General features: G+C 39.2%; 1 protein-coding gene across 1 annotated transcript in view; it reads right to left on the reverse strand.

Annotated features, from left to right (window-relative positions):
• PGM2 (phosphoglucomutase 2) overlaps nucleotides 1-16,608 on the reverse strand; it is a 66,891-nt gene that overhangs the window by 11,032 nt on the left and 39,251 nt on the right. The window contains exons 3-11 of the mRNA XM_033105768.1: nucleotides 15,948-16,115; nucleotides 11,519-11,625; nucleotides 8,028-8,112; nucleotides 6,306-6,389; nucleotides 5,981-6,174; nucleotides 2,786-2,975; nucleotides 2,004-2,101; nucleotides 668-848; nucleotides 485-578 (exon numbers count right to left, since the gene is read on the reverse strand). Of these exons, the coding sequence (XP_032961659.1) occupies nucleotides 485-578; nucleotides 668-848; nucleotides 2,004-2,101; nucleotides 2,786-2,975; nucleotides 5,981-6,174; nucleotides 6,306-6,389; nucleotides 8,028-8,112; nucleotides 11,519-11,625; nucleotides 15,948-16,115 (1,201 nt within the window). The remainder of the gene's footprint in view (nucleotides 1-484; nucleotides 579-667; nucleotides 849-2,003; nucleotides 2,102-2,785; nucleotides 2,976-5,980; nucleotides 6,175-6,305; nucleotides 6,390-8,027; nucleotides 8,113-11,518; nucleotides 11,626-15,947; nucleotides 16,116-16,608) is intronic.

Below are 16,608 nucleotides of genomic sequence, written 5' to 3' on the forward strand. Positions count from 1 at the left end.
TCAGGCATTCTGGCTGGGTTTAGGGTCATCCTTTCAGGTGACAATCACTCTGATGAAGGTACCACAACCGTGCCTTCTCCTTTCCTATGGACAGATGTCTGCATAGCACTTTCGGAGGAGGCAAGAACTATATTAGGCCTGGGTATCAATGCCACAGTTAAGGAAATGTCACAACTCCCAAAATAGGTGGATTCTTAAGCTACTAGCAGTCATGTGCAGAGCACCACTGTTTTCAAGTCTTCTGGGGAAAGCATTCACTCTCTTACATTAATGGCTTGGTTATTTATGAGATATTCTTTTTAGCTGAAAAAGATTTGACCTGTCAATTTTGAGGTAGGATAGTTCAACGCTCTTTGAATGCCACACAAGCAAAGTGTGCTCCTCGTTTACTGCTAATCTTTTGAACTCCAACCGAAATCCACATCTTTTCCCATTTTTTTGCATTCTATAATTTAAATCTATGATCATCATTGTCATTTCTTACCAATAGCTTCTTCAAATGCAAATAAGACATTTTTCCCCTGGTCTATTAGCTGTTTGGCTCGGTTTCCCATCCATTTAAAGCCAGTTAATGTTTCCTAAAGGGATAATCCAAAAGAGAAAGACATGCCTTAGACCTTCTATAGAGCAGCAGAAAGGCAAAAGAGCATGTCCTCCAAACACTTACCTCGAAGTGAAAACCCTCCTTTAAGGCAATGGCCCGCAAGATTTTGGAGGAGACAGTGCTGGACAGCATGTACGTGTCTTTGAGGGCACTGGGATCTTGGTTCTTTTCTTTCCAAGAAGTAAAGAGCCACCAGCCCAAGAGGGCCCCCAACTCATTGCCAGAGAACACTCTCCATTCACCACTGAAAGAAAAAATGACCCATGCATTGCAGTGATCTCAATAGAGACACTAAGAGTCACGTGGCAGGACAATTAGGCCAAACAGGCTCAAAGTCGATTCTGGAAAACGGTTCTTGTTATTCTTACTTAAATAACTGGCCAGAAATGTGAGTGCCACTGCACAAACATTTGAATAGCTACCACGTCTCAGTCAGTTTGCCAAGACAAACATCCTATGTTTGAAGAGTGTACAAACGAGTATGTCAGTGATAACACATAATGCTTTTATCTTAGTCTTCAGCAAAGGCTTTGGTTTTAAACATAACAGAAATATGCTGGCAAGATCCCCCAACTATAATAGTTTGCAGATCTGAATTTTTGGTCCGGTCAGTATTGCTGATTCTGAGAGGGCAATAGCTTAACATTCCTAAAGGCTGAGCTTGGAGCTAAAATGGCGAGGACACCGCAGAACAGATGTGTGATTTGTCTTCCTCTCTAGAGTCCAAGTGGCTAGAAGTACATGTCACATTTCAGCATGGATCACTGTAGCTTAATTTTATAAAGACTGGTATCGAATTGAACCTATTATATTTTATCATAATCTAAAACCGTAACCCTTTGGCTGCACCCCACAACCCCAATATGTGGTAACATATGCTGTTTGATACCCTGCCTATCATTCAACTTCTGCTCCCATTTACCTACCAGTCCTCTGTACAAATTCTACAGTCACATTTGCCTCAGACACTGTCAGTACTGCACAGGTATTCCTGTCTGGTCTGCTCAACCTAAATTCAACATTTCCTTGAAAGTCCAGCTCCTTACCAAACCCTTTGGCAAATACTCAACTGTAAAGCCAGCATCAAGCAAAGTACTTTGCCCTCATTAGGCACAGAGTCATTACTTATAATGAAATCAATGATGAAATGAGGGAAGATAACAAATACTAATTTTGATTGCAAATCCATGCTGGACTGGCTTACTCTGAATTATGCTCACCAATCACAGGTCCCCAGATCAGCACCTTGCTCCATGTTAGAGGGCTTCACAGAGGTTCAGTGACATGATGCCTTGCAAAGCAAATGGGAACTATTTCCAAATAGGTGCAGTCTCCCCAGAAACATTTTACTGCTGGAGTCACCCTTTATATGTTCCAGGCAATCAAAATGAATTGGTACCTGTCTTGCTTTTCCGCGACAGCAAGTCTATCCGCATCTGGGTCATTTGCTAAAATGATTTTGGCCTTGATTTTGTCCGCCAAAGCAAAAGATAGAGTCTGAAAAAGAGTGGAATGAGAAAAGAGTACTTCAGTCAAGAATCAAGCATATTGCAGTCTTTAAAAATGTTCAGTTCTTTAAGAACTAAAAGAGGACGTTCCCCAAACGAAGGCTGAGTTTTATTTCTGAGGATGGTCTAGGCTGGTCACATCAGAAAATAGGAGCGTCAAAGTATGAGCCAAGCCCGCCCATGAAATCTGCCCCACGTCTACAGTGTGTGTAATGGGACGGGTATTTCCAGGCTTCCTGTGTGGTCAACCTCACAAAAAAAATGACTCTCTGAATATCATTGCTATCCTAACCTTTACAAAGGTTAAAGGAACCATAATTTAAATAGCACGTCTTCCTATCAGAAAAAAGACAATTAAGCCAATAAACATCATGGGATAAACTTCTGTTCTATTACTGTTTCTTTCTGGCATGAAGGAAGCACAGTAAATTCAATTTAAACTTAATTAATGAAATTAAATTTAACACATCATTTAGATTTCAGTTCTCTCATCCTGATGCTAAGGTATCTAATTTGAAAGTTCCTTTAAGAAATAAATAATTAATAAATACATTTTCAATGGTGAAATTATTTTTTTGTTCAGCACAATGAAAGCACATAAAGACTTATTTTACTTGATAGTGATAGTTTTGAAGCTAAGAGGTAAATTTTATAATTAAAAATCTTAGGTTACCAAGACACCTTTCCCCTCTTCGGGATTGGGCAATTTCACTGTTGGGAACTCAGGATCAGGAACTTTCTGTTCGGGAACAGCTTCAGGAGGAGCAAAGTCAAAAGCCCTAAAAGCCGACTGCACAAAGTTGTGCCCCACGCCATGGACAGAGGTGTGCACGAACTTCAACTTGGTCTCCTTGTTCACATTCCTAGAATCAGACACATCATGGAAACTCATAAAATATACAAACTGGAAGGTTTGCAAAATATCAAAGAACCAGATCCCCAAGAATGTAAGACATTGATGTCATAAGACTGTGTAAGACAACCGAGATGCTTTCTAACTCCATTTAAAAAAAAATGAAACAAAACTTATCCACTCTCTCCCAAGTGTATATCCTTCCCGCAACATATTCCAAGTTTTCAATTTTACTCTGTAGTAATTTTCAGCAAATCTGATTACTGTCAGAATTTGTTTTACATGACACTGTTCACACCTAGAATGAGACAGAAAAAAAGAGCTCCGGGCTCTAGTTCCAGGAGAGACGCACAGCCGCTCATGGGTGCCCGCCCATGGCAGTGCCAGTTCCAGAGCTCCTCAGTCTATACTAGCTTCAAAAATGATTTTCAAAATGTCCCCTTTAACAAAATGTGATGGAACATCCCATACACGGATGTATAAAAAATAAAACATTTTCTTTGTCAGGTAACAATCTGTTTGGCAAAGTGCCCTGTTCTGGTAATATAGAATACCAATAAACATCAAAATCAACAGCAGAAGTTACAGAAAGGTAAACATAAGGCTTTAAAAAACTGCCAGTGCTCTGATGGCTAGATCTTAGGTTACTGTCCACTTCTTTTGGCAATGAATAAACGAACAAGGTCTTGTCTAAGATAAGGGTTTAAAACAAACATATCCTTGAAGATAAAATGCATCTAGAAAAATAAATATAAGATTAGTGAGAACAAATCTGGAAAAAATATCACTCAGATATTAAAGTGAATTATAAAACTATTGCAATTAGAACATTTTAGTACTAAATATAAAAAGACAAGTTAAAAGAGCAGAATACAGTCCAGAAGTTGATCGAATTTGAAAGGAGGAATACATATAAGAAGCAATAAGGCTTAGTGGTTAACATGCTTTGGAGGCTGACTGAATTTAAATCCTAGAGCTCTGCCAGTGACAAGCTGTGTGACTGTTGGTTATTCACTTAACCTCTCTGGGTCAGTTTTCTCATCTATAAAATGGCAATACACCAGAACCTACCCTCAGAATTACTGTGAGGATTAAAATGGATTAAATTAATTAGTACAAGTGAAGGGCCCATAGCAGTTACCTGAGATTATAATAAACACTCAATTAGTGTTAGAAAGTTTGATAAAGGTGATACTTCCAATTATTTAAAGAAAGATAGATTCTTCAACTTAATGCGTTGGTGCAACTGTAAACCTCTTTTAGAAAAAACTTAATTTGCTTTTCTATTTCACACCTCATACAAAATTAAAAATCACCAATGGCTCAAAAGATTCAAACATTACAAAATATAAACATGCAAGTCCAAAAGAAAACGGGACTTTTTTTTAATCTTGTTATAAAAAGTCTTCTTAAGTATGACATAAAACCCAGAAGTCATAAATTAAAAAACTGATAATCAAATTTTTACCAAAGTTCAGCAAAAAGATTCAATGAAAAAGTCCAAAGGTAACAATGGAAGGGAAAATAATATTTGAAATAAATGAAGACCAGTTTTCTATATAAGCAAAGAAGTTTTGCAAATGCAAAAGATGGACAAATACATAGAAGAATACAGGTTAAATAAATATGAAAAAACAGCTTATTTATAAGACTATAAATACAGTGAGATATTACTTTCATCTCGCAAACTGAGAAAAATAAGAATTTGATAATATTCAGCATAGATAAGAATGTGTGGATCATATATGTTACCTATCATATATTGTTGGTGGGAGTGTCAACTAGTGTAACATTTTTGGAGAGCAATCTGTTAACCATTATCAACTTTGTAAATGCACATACAATTCTGATGCCAGAAATGTACCTAAGGACATACACACACACACACACACACACACACACACACACGTACTCAAGGAAATGTGTTGACTCCAGAGCTACTTGGAGCAACAGTAGCCTTAGTCTCTGTGAAGTTCAATCAGAGGGACGGAGGGAAGGCTCACAGATGTGTATTATTGGATTAGACACCGTTTAAAAAATGGTCTCCAACATTTAAAAATTAGATTTTACAAACAAACTTGAGGTATCCAGTTCCTTTCAGGGAGGAAAAAAAATCAGATGATCAGATGATCCACTTTCCACACAGGAACCTCCCTCCACTGCCAGGTGGTCCAGCAAATACAATAATTAGAGACAACCTAGAAATTTTGCTTCTTTAAAATCAGCGGTTTCTTGCCAGGGGGACAGTCAGAAGTGGTGGAACCCACAGCACACTACACAAAGACGACACTGTCACTCTGCTCGTCTTATCTCAATACACACAACTATCGAGTTTGCATCACTGGGTTAAATAAATGGGTCCAGCGGCCAGTCAAACAAAAGTATAAGGACTAACGGGTTAACAGGGAAGGCATCCATGACAAATTAACGGGGAGAATAAAGGCACACAACAAACTACACACACAGTATATTCTTACTTACGGTTGTGAAATATATTATGCATATATATGCGTGCATATTCACAGCAACTCTCTAGATAGATAAAAAAGTCAGTGTTTCCTATCTGACACCTTTCAGCAGTTTTTTTATATACATATATACACATACACACAGATATATGCATACACACTCTCTCTCTCTCTCACATACATATATATATATGAATCTACGACAGAGGTCAACAAACTATGGCCTGGGGGCCAACCACCTGTTTTTATAAATAAAGTTTTTTGAATACAGCTATCTTTGTGCTCACTCATTTACATATCATCAACGGCTGCTTTCCTACTACAGCAGAGCTGGGTAGTTGTGACATACTCTACATGGCTCGCAAAGCCAAGAATATTTACTAATTGTCTCTCAAGATACATTACCAACCCCTGACCTACAGCCTCTAAAATCAGATGCCGCTATAGTATATGTACCAATTGGAGAGCACACCTTAATGAAAACCGATAGAATTTTGCTAAATCACACTAATTTAACTCACTTGAAGTGAGTTTACAACCCATTTACCTGTGAAAACAGTATTTTTTAAGGTCTTCAAAGTAGTCCTTATTGATGGAAGCACTTGGGTCGTGAAGAAGTGGACTGCCATTAATTAAAGAATCATCCCAAGCTTGTGGCCATGGCTCTAGATTTTCTTCAATAGCTTGAGAAATCCCTTTATCATGAGGAGGGATGATCTGCGCTCCGTTATCCCAATAGACCTAGAGAACGCAGGAACATGTCCAGACAGGTAAGGGCTAACGAAAAAGCACCCATTCCCAAAAAGCACCCTGGGTTCCCAAACTGTAAAGGTTTAGGACGTACATACATGTGGGTAGGAAAATAAAAATACCTTATAACCATTATCCTGCTTTGGATTGTGAGAGGCAGTTATCATGATTCCAGCACAAAGTTTCAAATGCAGTACTGCGTAAGGCTGCAATAGTAGGGAACAAGAACCGTTTTAAACAAAAAATTAGATACTTGAAATGTCTACCATGCGTTGTTTGTTTGTACCAACTTGTTCCCTTTTAATAAACATGATGTGTCATTCAATATTTCTGTGCCACACCCAAGCAGTATATTCTAACTCGCGGCTCAAAAGTCTGGGACATGTATCCTAACAAGAAAGTTGAGTATTTTCCTAGAGCCTTCTTCTTCTTAGCTTCTACTTGGCAGAGCTAGAAAACTCTCCCAACAATAAGATGGTCTAATCTTCCGTTTCACATTCTTTAATTAAACCTTTTTCTTGGGACAGAAGCTTATGGATTCAGTTTATTCCCTCCAACTGCTTTCTCTTCTCTTCTTTCCCCCTACTTGCTTTGAAGGAAGACTGAAGAAACGGAGAGTGTTCTCAACAGCTTGCTCATTTATCTCCCACTCCAGAATAAAGTCTCCCCCTCTCTTGTATTTCTGCTTGGCTCCCATCTTCACAAGACTACTTCCCGAAATGAGGAGAGGGGTAGGCTTGTCCTCGCTATGGCTGCAGATGAGATTTACCATACACAGGCAACCTGGGATTCTACCCATCTCTCTCCCTCAACCCTCCCACTAAGAATCACTGCCATCATTCGTCCCCTTAGGCATTATCTCTCATCCCCCCCTATGTCCTGGAGCAAAGAAAAGGGAAGAACCACTCCATGGCGTGGGAAAATCATGAGACACTCATTTAACTCATGCCTGATATAAAAATAATTGCTATCAATATTTATATAGTACAGAAGACCAACGATGCTTGAAAACATTGTAATTTTTCCATCAAACAATGAAACTTGAACCAAATTTGGATTGTGACACTGAATGTCTACTGGGTTATTTACAATCTAGGAGGTGGTACACCCATCAGTGCACTGGAGACAGTAAACACAAAACTAGTAGTAGAGCTTACTTCTCTTGTATTTATACACTCTCATTTCTACTTGATGTAACTGCATTCAAATCATGTTTTTGGCTTTATTTCTAAAAACATATATTCTTAGCATCTGGCCCTGCACTTAGAAGTTCTATTATTTAAAAACAACAACTGTCGCAATCCCTACTGTCCTTTTCTTTAGTTTCTGCTACATTAAGGATTTGATTAAAATTTTACTAAAACATGCCAAGCATGTTTTCTGTATTGGTTATGAATAATAACTAGAATGATACATCGATATAAAAAGCTGGTGCACGAACTTGTCAAAAATATTCACGGTTAAGACATGGTTTGAAGTGAATTCAGATTTAGATACGAGAAGTTTTCTAACTGTGATAACTGGGGGGAAAAAGTACAAACCAAATGAAAAAGCAGACAAAAGACATTTTGTTAATTAGCTAAAAATATCCTTTGAATACAAGCAAAAGGAAAATTGCACTTAAAAAAAGTCAATTCTGAAAAATCCAAAGTTGAATACCAGAGAAAAATTACTAGGATGTGGGAGAAACATTCCTGGGGAGAAGAGAGAGAACCCAATAAATGCCCAGAAGCTCTTCTGTCGTTCAGATACCTGAATCCCAACAGAGCTGAAGCCTGTAAAATTCAGCCACGCCCTATCTCTGACCCCATGACAGGAAATTATGAAAGAAATAGGTTACTTACCACAAAAGGGGTTGGGGTTATATCAGAAAACAGGTACACAGGAATTCCCTGAGTGATAAATGTGGTTGCAGCAAGTCGGGCAAATCTGGAAATGCAGTGTGACAGGGAGAGAAAGGGGAGTAGAGTTGTCAGGACCACAGGAGACAGTAAAGCAGGAAATTAATGCCTGCCCACTTCTTTAGGTTGAGTATAACCACCAGATCAAGGAAAATGTTTATTGTAGTTCCACTGGCATAGAATACTACAGCTGGAGGAAACTTAGAAGTCATCTCACTCCACTCCTGTTTTACAGAAATGGAACCAAAGCCAAGAGAGGCCAGACAACTTACCCCATGTCCAACAATCACTTAGCAGCTGAGCAAGGCCTGCACCCAAGTCTTTCAAACCCGTCTCAGCGGTTGTGGGCCCAGGGCGATTCTGCCCCCATGGGGCATCTGAAATGTCTGGAGACATTTTTGGTAGTCACTGGGGGCAAGGGTAGGGTGCTACTGGCAGCTGGTGGATAGAAGCTGGGGAGGCTACTAAACAGCCTACCTGCACAGGGAAGTTCCCCACAACGAAGAATTACCCAGCCCAGTATGAAGTCACATGTTAATAGTGCAGGGACTGAGAAATCCTAGCCTCAGCCATCACAATCCAATAAAGACCATGCACACTAGCATTTGATTACATGTGGTCTTATTGGCATACAGAAGGCCTACTGGCATATGTAGGTATGTGTGTGTCATACATGTGTATGTGACATACACGTTTATGACATATATACATCTTGGTTCCATCCAGCCCTTAAAAGGAGGCTTAAATCTTTGATACTTTGACATTTTTCTCAACTTCTACAGAAAGTGGCTCAGGGCAGGATACAGAATATGGCATCAAATCTTTCTTCATGCTTGGAGTAAAATACTTGACCACAGTAAATGAGCAATTTACTTCCAATGAACAATATTCTATATACCATTACAGGATTAAATCACCAGATCATTCATTCTCTCCCGCAAATGTTTGAGCATTAGCTTCATTGCACACTATTCCAGTAGATGGCTGGGGCACAAAGAGGAGATCTCTACATTTTAATAACTGAAAATCCCTAGGATCAATAGCAATACGAGAATGATTCTGACAAAAAAAAAATGCCTCTATACAGGGGGAAGTCATACAAATAACAAAATTCAGCAAAAACAAGTTTAATAAAAATCTGAATGAAACCTACACTGCATTCACTAGAATGAATGGCGTGGAAGTCACTTTTATCCTCATGAAATATTTATCATGTATCAGGCTGACTTTAAAGGGGTCTTTTTAAATTTGTCAACGGAGACACTCAACATATATATGATTATTATATACATGACATATGTGAACTAAGTTACAAATGTGCACAAAAAAGATTCAGTGTGTTCTCTGCACACACTTATGTCCCCACCAGATATTTAAAATTGGAAGATTAAAGAACTAATAAACATTTTCTTAGGTAACACTCTGAGACTGCAACAGTATCCAACTCTAGGAAGACTCCATTGAAGCATCATGAATGTTTTATCATGATTTGGTTTAATATTTAGTTTACAATCTCTAAATGCTTACATGTTGTAGGTCACAGCAGCCCTGAGCGCCACTCCATCCCATCCCATCTAACTCTGACTTGAACCACAAACTTAAGTAGAATTAGTAACATCAGTTACTTTTTGAAAATAATATGGCTCCAACTCCAGAGAAAGAAATGTCTGTACCTTAATTGCATATATATATATACACACACGCGCGCGTGCGCGTGAGTGTGTGTATATATATTTTTTTTAAAGATTATATTGGGAAAGGGGAACAGGACTTTATTGGGAAACAGTGTGTACTTCCAGGATTTTTCCAAGCAAGTTGTTGTCCTTTCAAACTTAGTTGTGGAGGGCACAGCTCAGCTCCAGGTCCAGTTGCCGTTGCTAGTTGCAGGGGGCGCAGCCTTCCATCCCTTGCAGGAGTCGAACCGGCAACCTTGTGGTTGAGAGCCGGCGCTCCAACCAACTGAACCATCTGGCTACCAGGGAGCTGAGCGTCAGCTCATTGACTTCATCTAGTTGTGGAGGGCGCAGCTCACTGGTCCGTGCTGGAATCGAACCCGCAGCCACGTTGCCCAGAGCTCGTGCTCTAAACAATTGAGCCACCCGTCCGCCCCTTAATTGCTTATATTAACATATCTGAAGGATGTGTAAACCAGAAGAAGCCTAAAATGAAGAAATTTGAGAGGCTAAACAGGCAGTTGGCCATTTATATGCACTGTACATGTTCTGGCTGAAGGATGTGACATGTCCCCAGGGTTGGTAAAGTATGTGTATGATCTAATTCGAACTGTAAGTTCACTAACTAAAAACTGACAAACTAATATTCTGGTTTATACAACATTACTCTCTTGTGAATGGAGGTCACGTGGATCTGTTGAGAGCTACAGCTTCTCTCCTGCTTTGTTGGAAAAAAATCACATTTTTGAGCCTGCAGCTGAAGACTAAGAATCTTAGGTCATTCTGAGTTCAATCTGGAGACTGATGTCATTTAGTATTTTGCTCTGGCCGTGTTCCCTTCCTTACAGCCATACATTTGTTCCCATCAGTGCTTCTCTATTAGATTAGAACCTCCTGAAAGGCAAAGATTAGGACTCTGTGAACTCATCCAGCACTGTAAAGTGAATGAGAATTTCATTAACATTAAATATTTGTATATTCTTCCAATCTAAGTAATAACTAATACATATACTATGGAATGATAAAAATTCATCATAATAGGGGAAGAGTTCAAATAAAAAGAAGGTCACATTACACGTTAAGAGCAGGAGTTGGCAAACTACAGTCCAGTGTGTAAATAAAGTTTTACTGGAACATGTCATATGTATTCAGTTATGTATTGTCTATAGCTGTTTTTGTGCTACACGACAGAATTATAATAGTAGTTTTCACAGACTGTACAACCCACAATGTGTAAGATGTTTACTACTTGCCCTTTAGAGAAAAAGTTTGCCAACCCCCAGTGCCAGCCTCTTTTTGCTTAAATTGTGGCTCCTCCTCTCACTTTATGATCTTACAGCAAAGAGATGTGATGTGATGATTAAATGAGCAAATGCCTAAGTGCCTCGCTCACATTCAGCACTCAAATGAATGCTGCTGTTTTATCATCACCACCGTAACCACCACGATTACCATCACCACCACCGGTGTCACCAGCACCACCATCATCATCACCACCACCATCATCATCACCATCTGCCTACAGCTACCTAAGAGTCACACTGGTTTGGGAATGTTACAAGAACGCAGCTTGAAACGGGCATTCAAGAATGGAAAGGAGCTCATCAGAATTCTTTAAAGTTACAAACAGAATGTACCCATCATTTTTATAGTTAATGTAGGTGACAAATGGTTTTATAAGGGAAACGACTGAAATGGTGATTAAAAATAAAACCACAAAATATACTATAAAGAAATAGTTTCATAAATATCTTTAAATACCTTCTGCTGCTGCCTCCACTTGCTGGGTGAGCTCGAGCATCAAAGCTGATCACAACACCTCTTTGCTTAAGGTCACTAAATTGTTTTTCCAGGTATCTGCAAAATCCCTAAAAAAATACCATATGGATTAAAAGAGTATATATGTTTTAGCACATCATATATATATATATATATATATATATATATATATATATATATAAAAACACACACACACACACATTCACACACATATATATCTTATGTATATATTAAATATAATATAATGTGTGTGTGTGTGTGTGTGTGTGTGTGTGTGTATGCCAAAACTAGGTCAAATTTTCTCTATTTCTAAAGAAGAACATTGTAACAGAGGGGAGAAATCCCTCGGTAATTAAACAAATTGAACAACAGAAAAATTACAGCTTTATTTATTGTCTGTCTATATGTATCAGGTACTGTGTTATACACCTAACAGCTATTATCACTAACCCCAGATCAACTTTGCCAGGAAATCCCATTTTACAGATGGGAAAACTAAGGCTCAGAGAAGCTTAGTGACTTGCCTAGATACACAAATAACAAAGCCTGGATTTGTTCCCCAGGTCTGGGGAGGTGGTTCTGTGCTGGGTTAAAAGCACAGTGTCTGTGAGTTTGGATTCCAGTCTGCCACCTATGAGCAAATGACAAGTTCCTTAATCAATTGGTACCTCAGTTTCCTCTTCTGTAAAACAGGAATAGCAACAGTACCAACCTCAAAGAGCTGTTACAAGGATTAAATGAGTTAAAACATGCCAAGTGCTAAGAATCGAACACCAAGAAAGCACTATATGTTTGCTGTTAGAAGCTTTATTTTTATTATTTTCCTAAGCCTTTACTCCTTCCTTTACACTAGTTCTGAAATGCATGAGGGCAGAGGGGTATTTCAGACATTTCTGCCTACTCTGTACCATCAGTAGGTCAAAGAAACTCAATACAGTTTGATAAGATGTTAACAATTAACTGCTCTTAACGTGTCCTGTTTGTGATATTGTTTTCCAGCAGGCCAGAGGTCTTAGGGAGGCCAAATCAGTCCAATTATACGACATAGCCAATTATACAAAGGAAGATTGTGCTGAGTTTGGGCTATTACCATCATTGCCTAGAAATGATGGAATACATAATTCTTATATCTCCATGTGCTCAATAACGCCACGTCAATCTGAAATATGGAAGATTAGAACACATTAGACCTACCGAATTTGAATTCAATACGTTTAGATTATTGGAGAACATAAGTTTTATTACAGAGCAAAGGTTGATTGGGTAATAATGATATTTCACATTACTTATTTCACTTTGGCTGATGGAAGTCTTATAAAAAATAATTATAACTCATGTTTGGTAGTGGAGTATATGTCACAGCTTTGGTGCCAGAGCACTGCCAATTTGGAACGCCTTTAGTTTTTCCCGAACAAAAATACTGCGTTGGGCTTACCTTCTGAGGTTGAGTGATACAAGGAAAGAAAGACACGTGTGGATTGATTTTGTGAGTTCCCAAGAAGGTACTGAGATGCTCACTCTGAGGCTTACAACCATAACAGCACCCCTCACCCCCCGCCCCCCCAGTCATCTCCTGTGTTGTGGCCCCAAAGTTCAAGGGACAAAAAGCATTCAGCCTTAGTCCAAAATCCTCACATCTCTAAATTGCCCTAGAGAACTCTGGGACCCGCTGAGGCGGAGAACCCGACAGAATGCTTATTCTAGGGAAAGACTCAATGTGGGATAAGGGACGTTTTCAGAACTGGAATGCTATCTTAGGACACTAGAAGTAAACTCTGCGTGGCTTCAACGGGTCAAACTATGGGCAATACATACAAGCTACAGAAAGACAGATTTTGACTCAAAATAATGAAACTATTTTTTTAATGCGAACAAGCCAAAGATAGAAAGGCTATTTCAGAAGATAGTGAGTTCTCCGTTATTGATATCTCGTGGCTTGGTTATATAACGTAAGAGGAAATTACAACCTTTATCAACGAGGCAAATAATATAAAAGTTTCCCTCCAGTCTCTATTCTGTTCCCCATTGGGGTGTTCTTGACTCACATATATCTGCTTCTTCAATTCAACGAGATGAATTTTAGGGCCCCATTAGGATGAGAGTCCACACTGGAGACCAGCAGGCAGGGTGGGAGGCCACAGTGAAAGCCAACACATTCTCCTAGGTCACATGAGCCACAGCTGGGAGTGGAAGGCTGGAGGGTTTGGTCCTGGTAATCCTTTTCCTCTAACTTGGAAACCACTCCTAAGATTTTAAAAATGCACCTGCTGCTCTCATAACATTGTCTTAACTCTTAACATCTTTGTCTCCTGTTGTAAGTATTCTAGTGTAGGCTGGATGACCACTTTGGAATAGTGGGGAATGTGGAGGACATTGTCCCAAGGGTTTGAGTCAGATGACCTTTAAGGAATCAACTCATCTTAGTTTTGTAGGATTCTTAGCTATCACAGGGTCTACTGCCAGAAGAGACCCATTGCCCTATGGGAGAGGAGGTATGAGATAGGTCCTAAGACATTTCTGGGGATAGAGTCCATCATTCCTAGAAACAAGATGTTTCTAGGAGAATACAGGCGAAAAGGCTATAGGCTCAATCCCTTCGACTTCCCTAACAATTAGGGCTAATTGGAGGTATGCCCAGTTGGATTTTCCAAGGATGGCCACACCAATATGTCCTACCCCACATGCTCCTCTCATGTGACACTGACATTCCTCCATTAAGAGGTGGGAACTATGTGCCCTCTCCTGGAAGATAAGCAGCTTTTTTGACTTGCTTTTAACAAACAGGTGGAAGTAAGTGATTCGGGTGACTTTCAAGGTCAATACAGCCTCCAACTGGCACACACAGACACTTTCTGATGCTGTCCCAGGTCCCATGTTGTAAGGAAGCCCAGGCCACATGTAGTGGTCTGGCCCCTGCTAAGATCTCAGCCAAGAGCCATCCATAACTGCAGACAGGTGAGGGAGGGAGCTTTCAGAAGATTCCAGGCTCCCAGGTGATACCATGTGCAGCAGAGATGAGCTCTGCTCACTGAGCTCCACTCGTATTACAGATCTGTGAGCAAAATAAACTGTTTAAAATCACTGCTTTGGGTGGTTTGTTCTAGAGCGCTAGTAACTGGAACAGAGGGTGACCTTAACCAGAAGCACAATTCTGTGTTATCCATAAAGTAGAGGATTCCCACGCTCACTCCACTCCAAGCCTTCCCTCCAAAAAGATGGGAGCCCAACTGCTTAACAGGGGTTCCCATGGCTGCTATGTATCCACAGGCAAGGTTTCCTTGCCTTATTAGGGTTTTGCTAGAACTTGTCCAACTGCTTTTTATAGGAGGTACATGTAAGGTACAGGTAATCACCATTAGTCAATTTTTCCAGCCTTTTCTTTCCCAGAATTAAAGCGATCTGCATTTTCAACAAGTCTAAGGAGTTGAAGAAACAGAATAAGCTCTTCTCCTTCATTTCCCTCATAAACAGAGGACTCTCCATATTCAATGTCAGCTATTCTGTTTTGTCAAAGACTGTACCTCTATTCCTAAAGTTGGGTCAAGATTCTGACAGTAAAATTCACAAATGAAGGCAAGGGAACTCCGCAATAACTTCCACCGATACCATACATTAAAACTAAACAGAACTGGCTCTTGGTTACTCTGGCAGTTAGAAAAGCTTTTTAATTCTTGTACCTGTACAACCATAACAAAAAATTACAAGACCATAAAAGTCAGTCAGCTAAGTTGGCGGATTTGCACTGGAATGAAATCTCCGTGAAGGAATCTGTTTTAGTCATTAGTATGTCCCCAATGCTGGGTCCATAGTTTCTCAATAAATCTCTGTTAAATGAATGAATGAATGAGCTTTGAAACAAGTACTGCTTTAACCAACTGCATGAGCCTTACTTTATAGAGTAAACTTGGGACTCCCTATACCTAGGCAAACCCACAAGACACGGCCATATTTAAACAAGTTAGGCCTGAGAAATACAAAAGGAACTTCGGGTTAAATTAATTAAACAAGGAGGCCGTTGGACTGAGGTGGCTTTAAAGCCTTAGTAGCCTAAGTAAGCAAACTAAAATCTGTTAAGCAAACCAAAACCTAAGTCTGTAAATGCCTCATGGTTAAGAAATCAAAATCTACCACAATCGACCACAAACAGCCAACTTGACTTTCCCAAATAAAGCTACCACTTGAGCTCTGGCCAATTTACTAATTTCCTTCCTTTGCTTCTGCTTCTTTTCTGTAAAAGTCTTTCTCTTTGGTCCTGTCAGTGGAGCGTTCCTAACCATTTCCCGTTTGGTACTGCCTGATTCGAGTAGATTTTTGCTCAAATCAACACTTAAAATTTTTTAGTATGCCTCAGTTTATCTTTTAACACTGGGGATATGTTAAGAATAACTAAGAAATGTAAAAAATGTGGTACCTGTGTAGTCTGGATGATGGTCAAGTCATTCATATGAGAAATTCCCACGCCCATAGCAGCTCGGAGGCCAGCTGTTCCAAACTCCATTCGAGCCCCAAAACATTTTTGTAGTTCTTCTTTATTACTTTCTGCAATTAGTTGTTTCGCTAACTCCAGAGTTAAAGGATTCTGCAAAACAGAAATGTATATACCAGATATAGCCAGATGAGTAACAGCACGAAAAATCTGAAATATTAAAAAAAAACAACACAATAATTCTACCCTAGGGGAAGACTATATATGTGTGTGTGTGTGTGTGTGTGTGTGTATATATACACACACATATATATATTTATATTCAGTCATATTTATATACACACACATATATATATTTGAAAAGCCTGTGTGTGTGTATGTGTGTTTGTGTGTATAGGCTTTTCAATATTTTGATGCTTTTGAAATCTGAAATAAAAAGTCATTTTTTCCTCAATTATAACGAGTGATATTGCAGTATAATAAATATTTAGTATCAGAATAAATTAGACTAGTTTAGAATAGAAATATATATTGAATCCCTTGTTCCTGGCATGGAACTTCTAAAACCCTTAGAATTTCCTGACTAGGGTGAGGAGCACCTTCTGGAATTCTTAATCACCCATTTCAGCCACATCTGAGTTTATGC

The sequence above is a fragment of the Rhinolophus ferrumequinum genome, chromosome 5, assembly GCF_004115265.2.
Source record: "Rhinolophus ferrumequinum isolate MPI-CBG mRhiFer1 chromosome 5, mRhiFer1_v1.p, whole genome shotgun sequence".
In the NCBI taxonomy this organism is placed as follows: Eukaryota; Metazoa; Chordata; class Mammalia; order Chiroptera; family Rhinolophidae; genus Rhinolophus; species Rhinolophus ferrumequinum.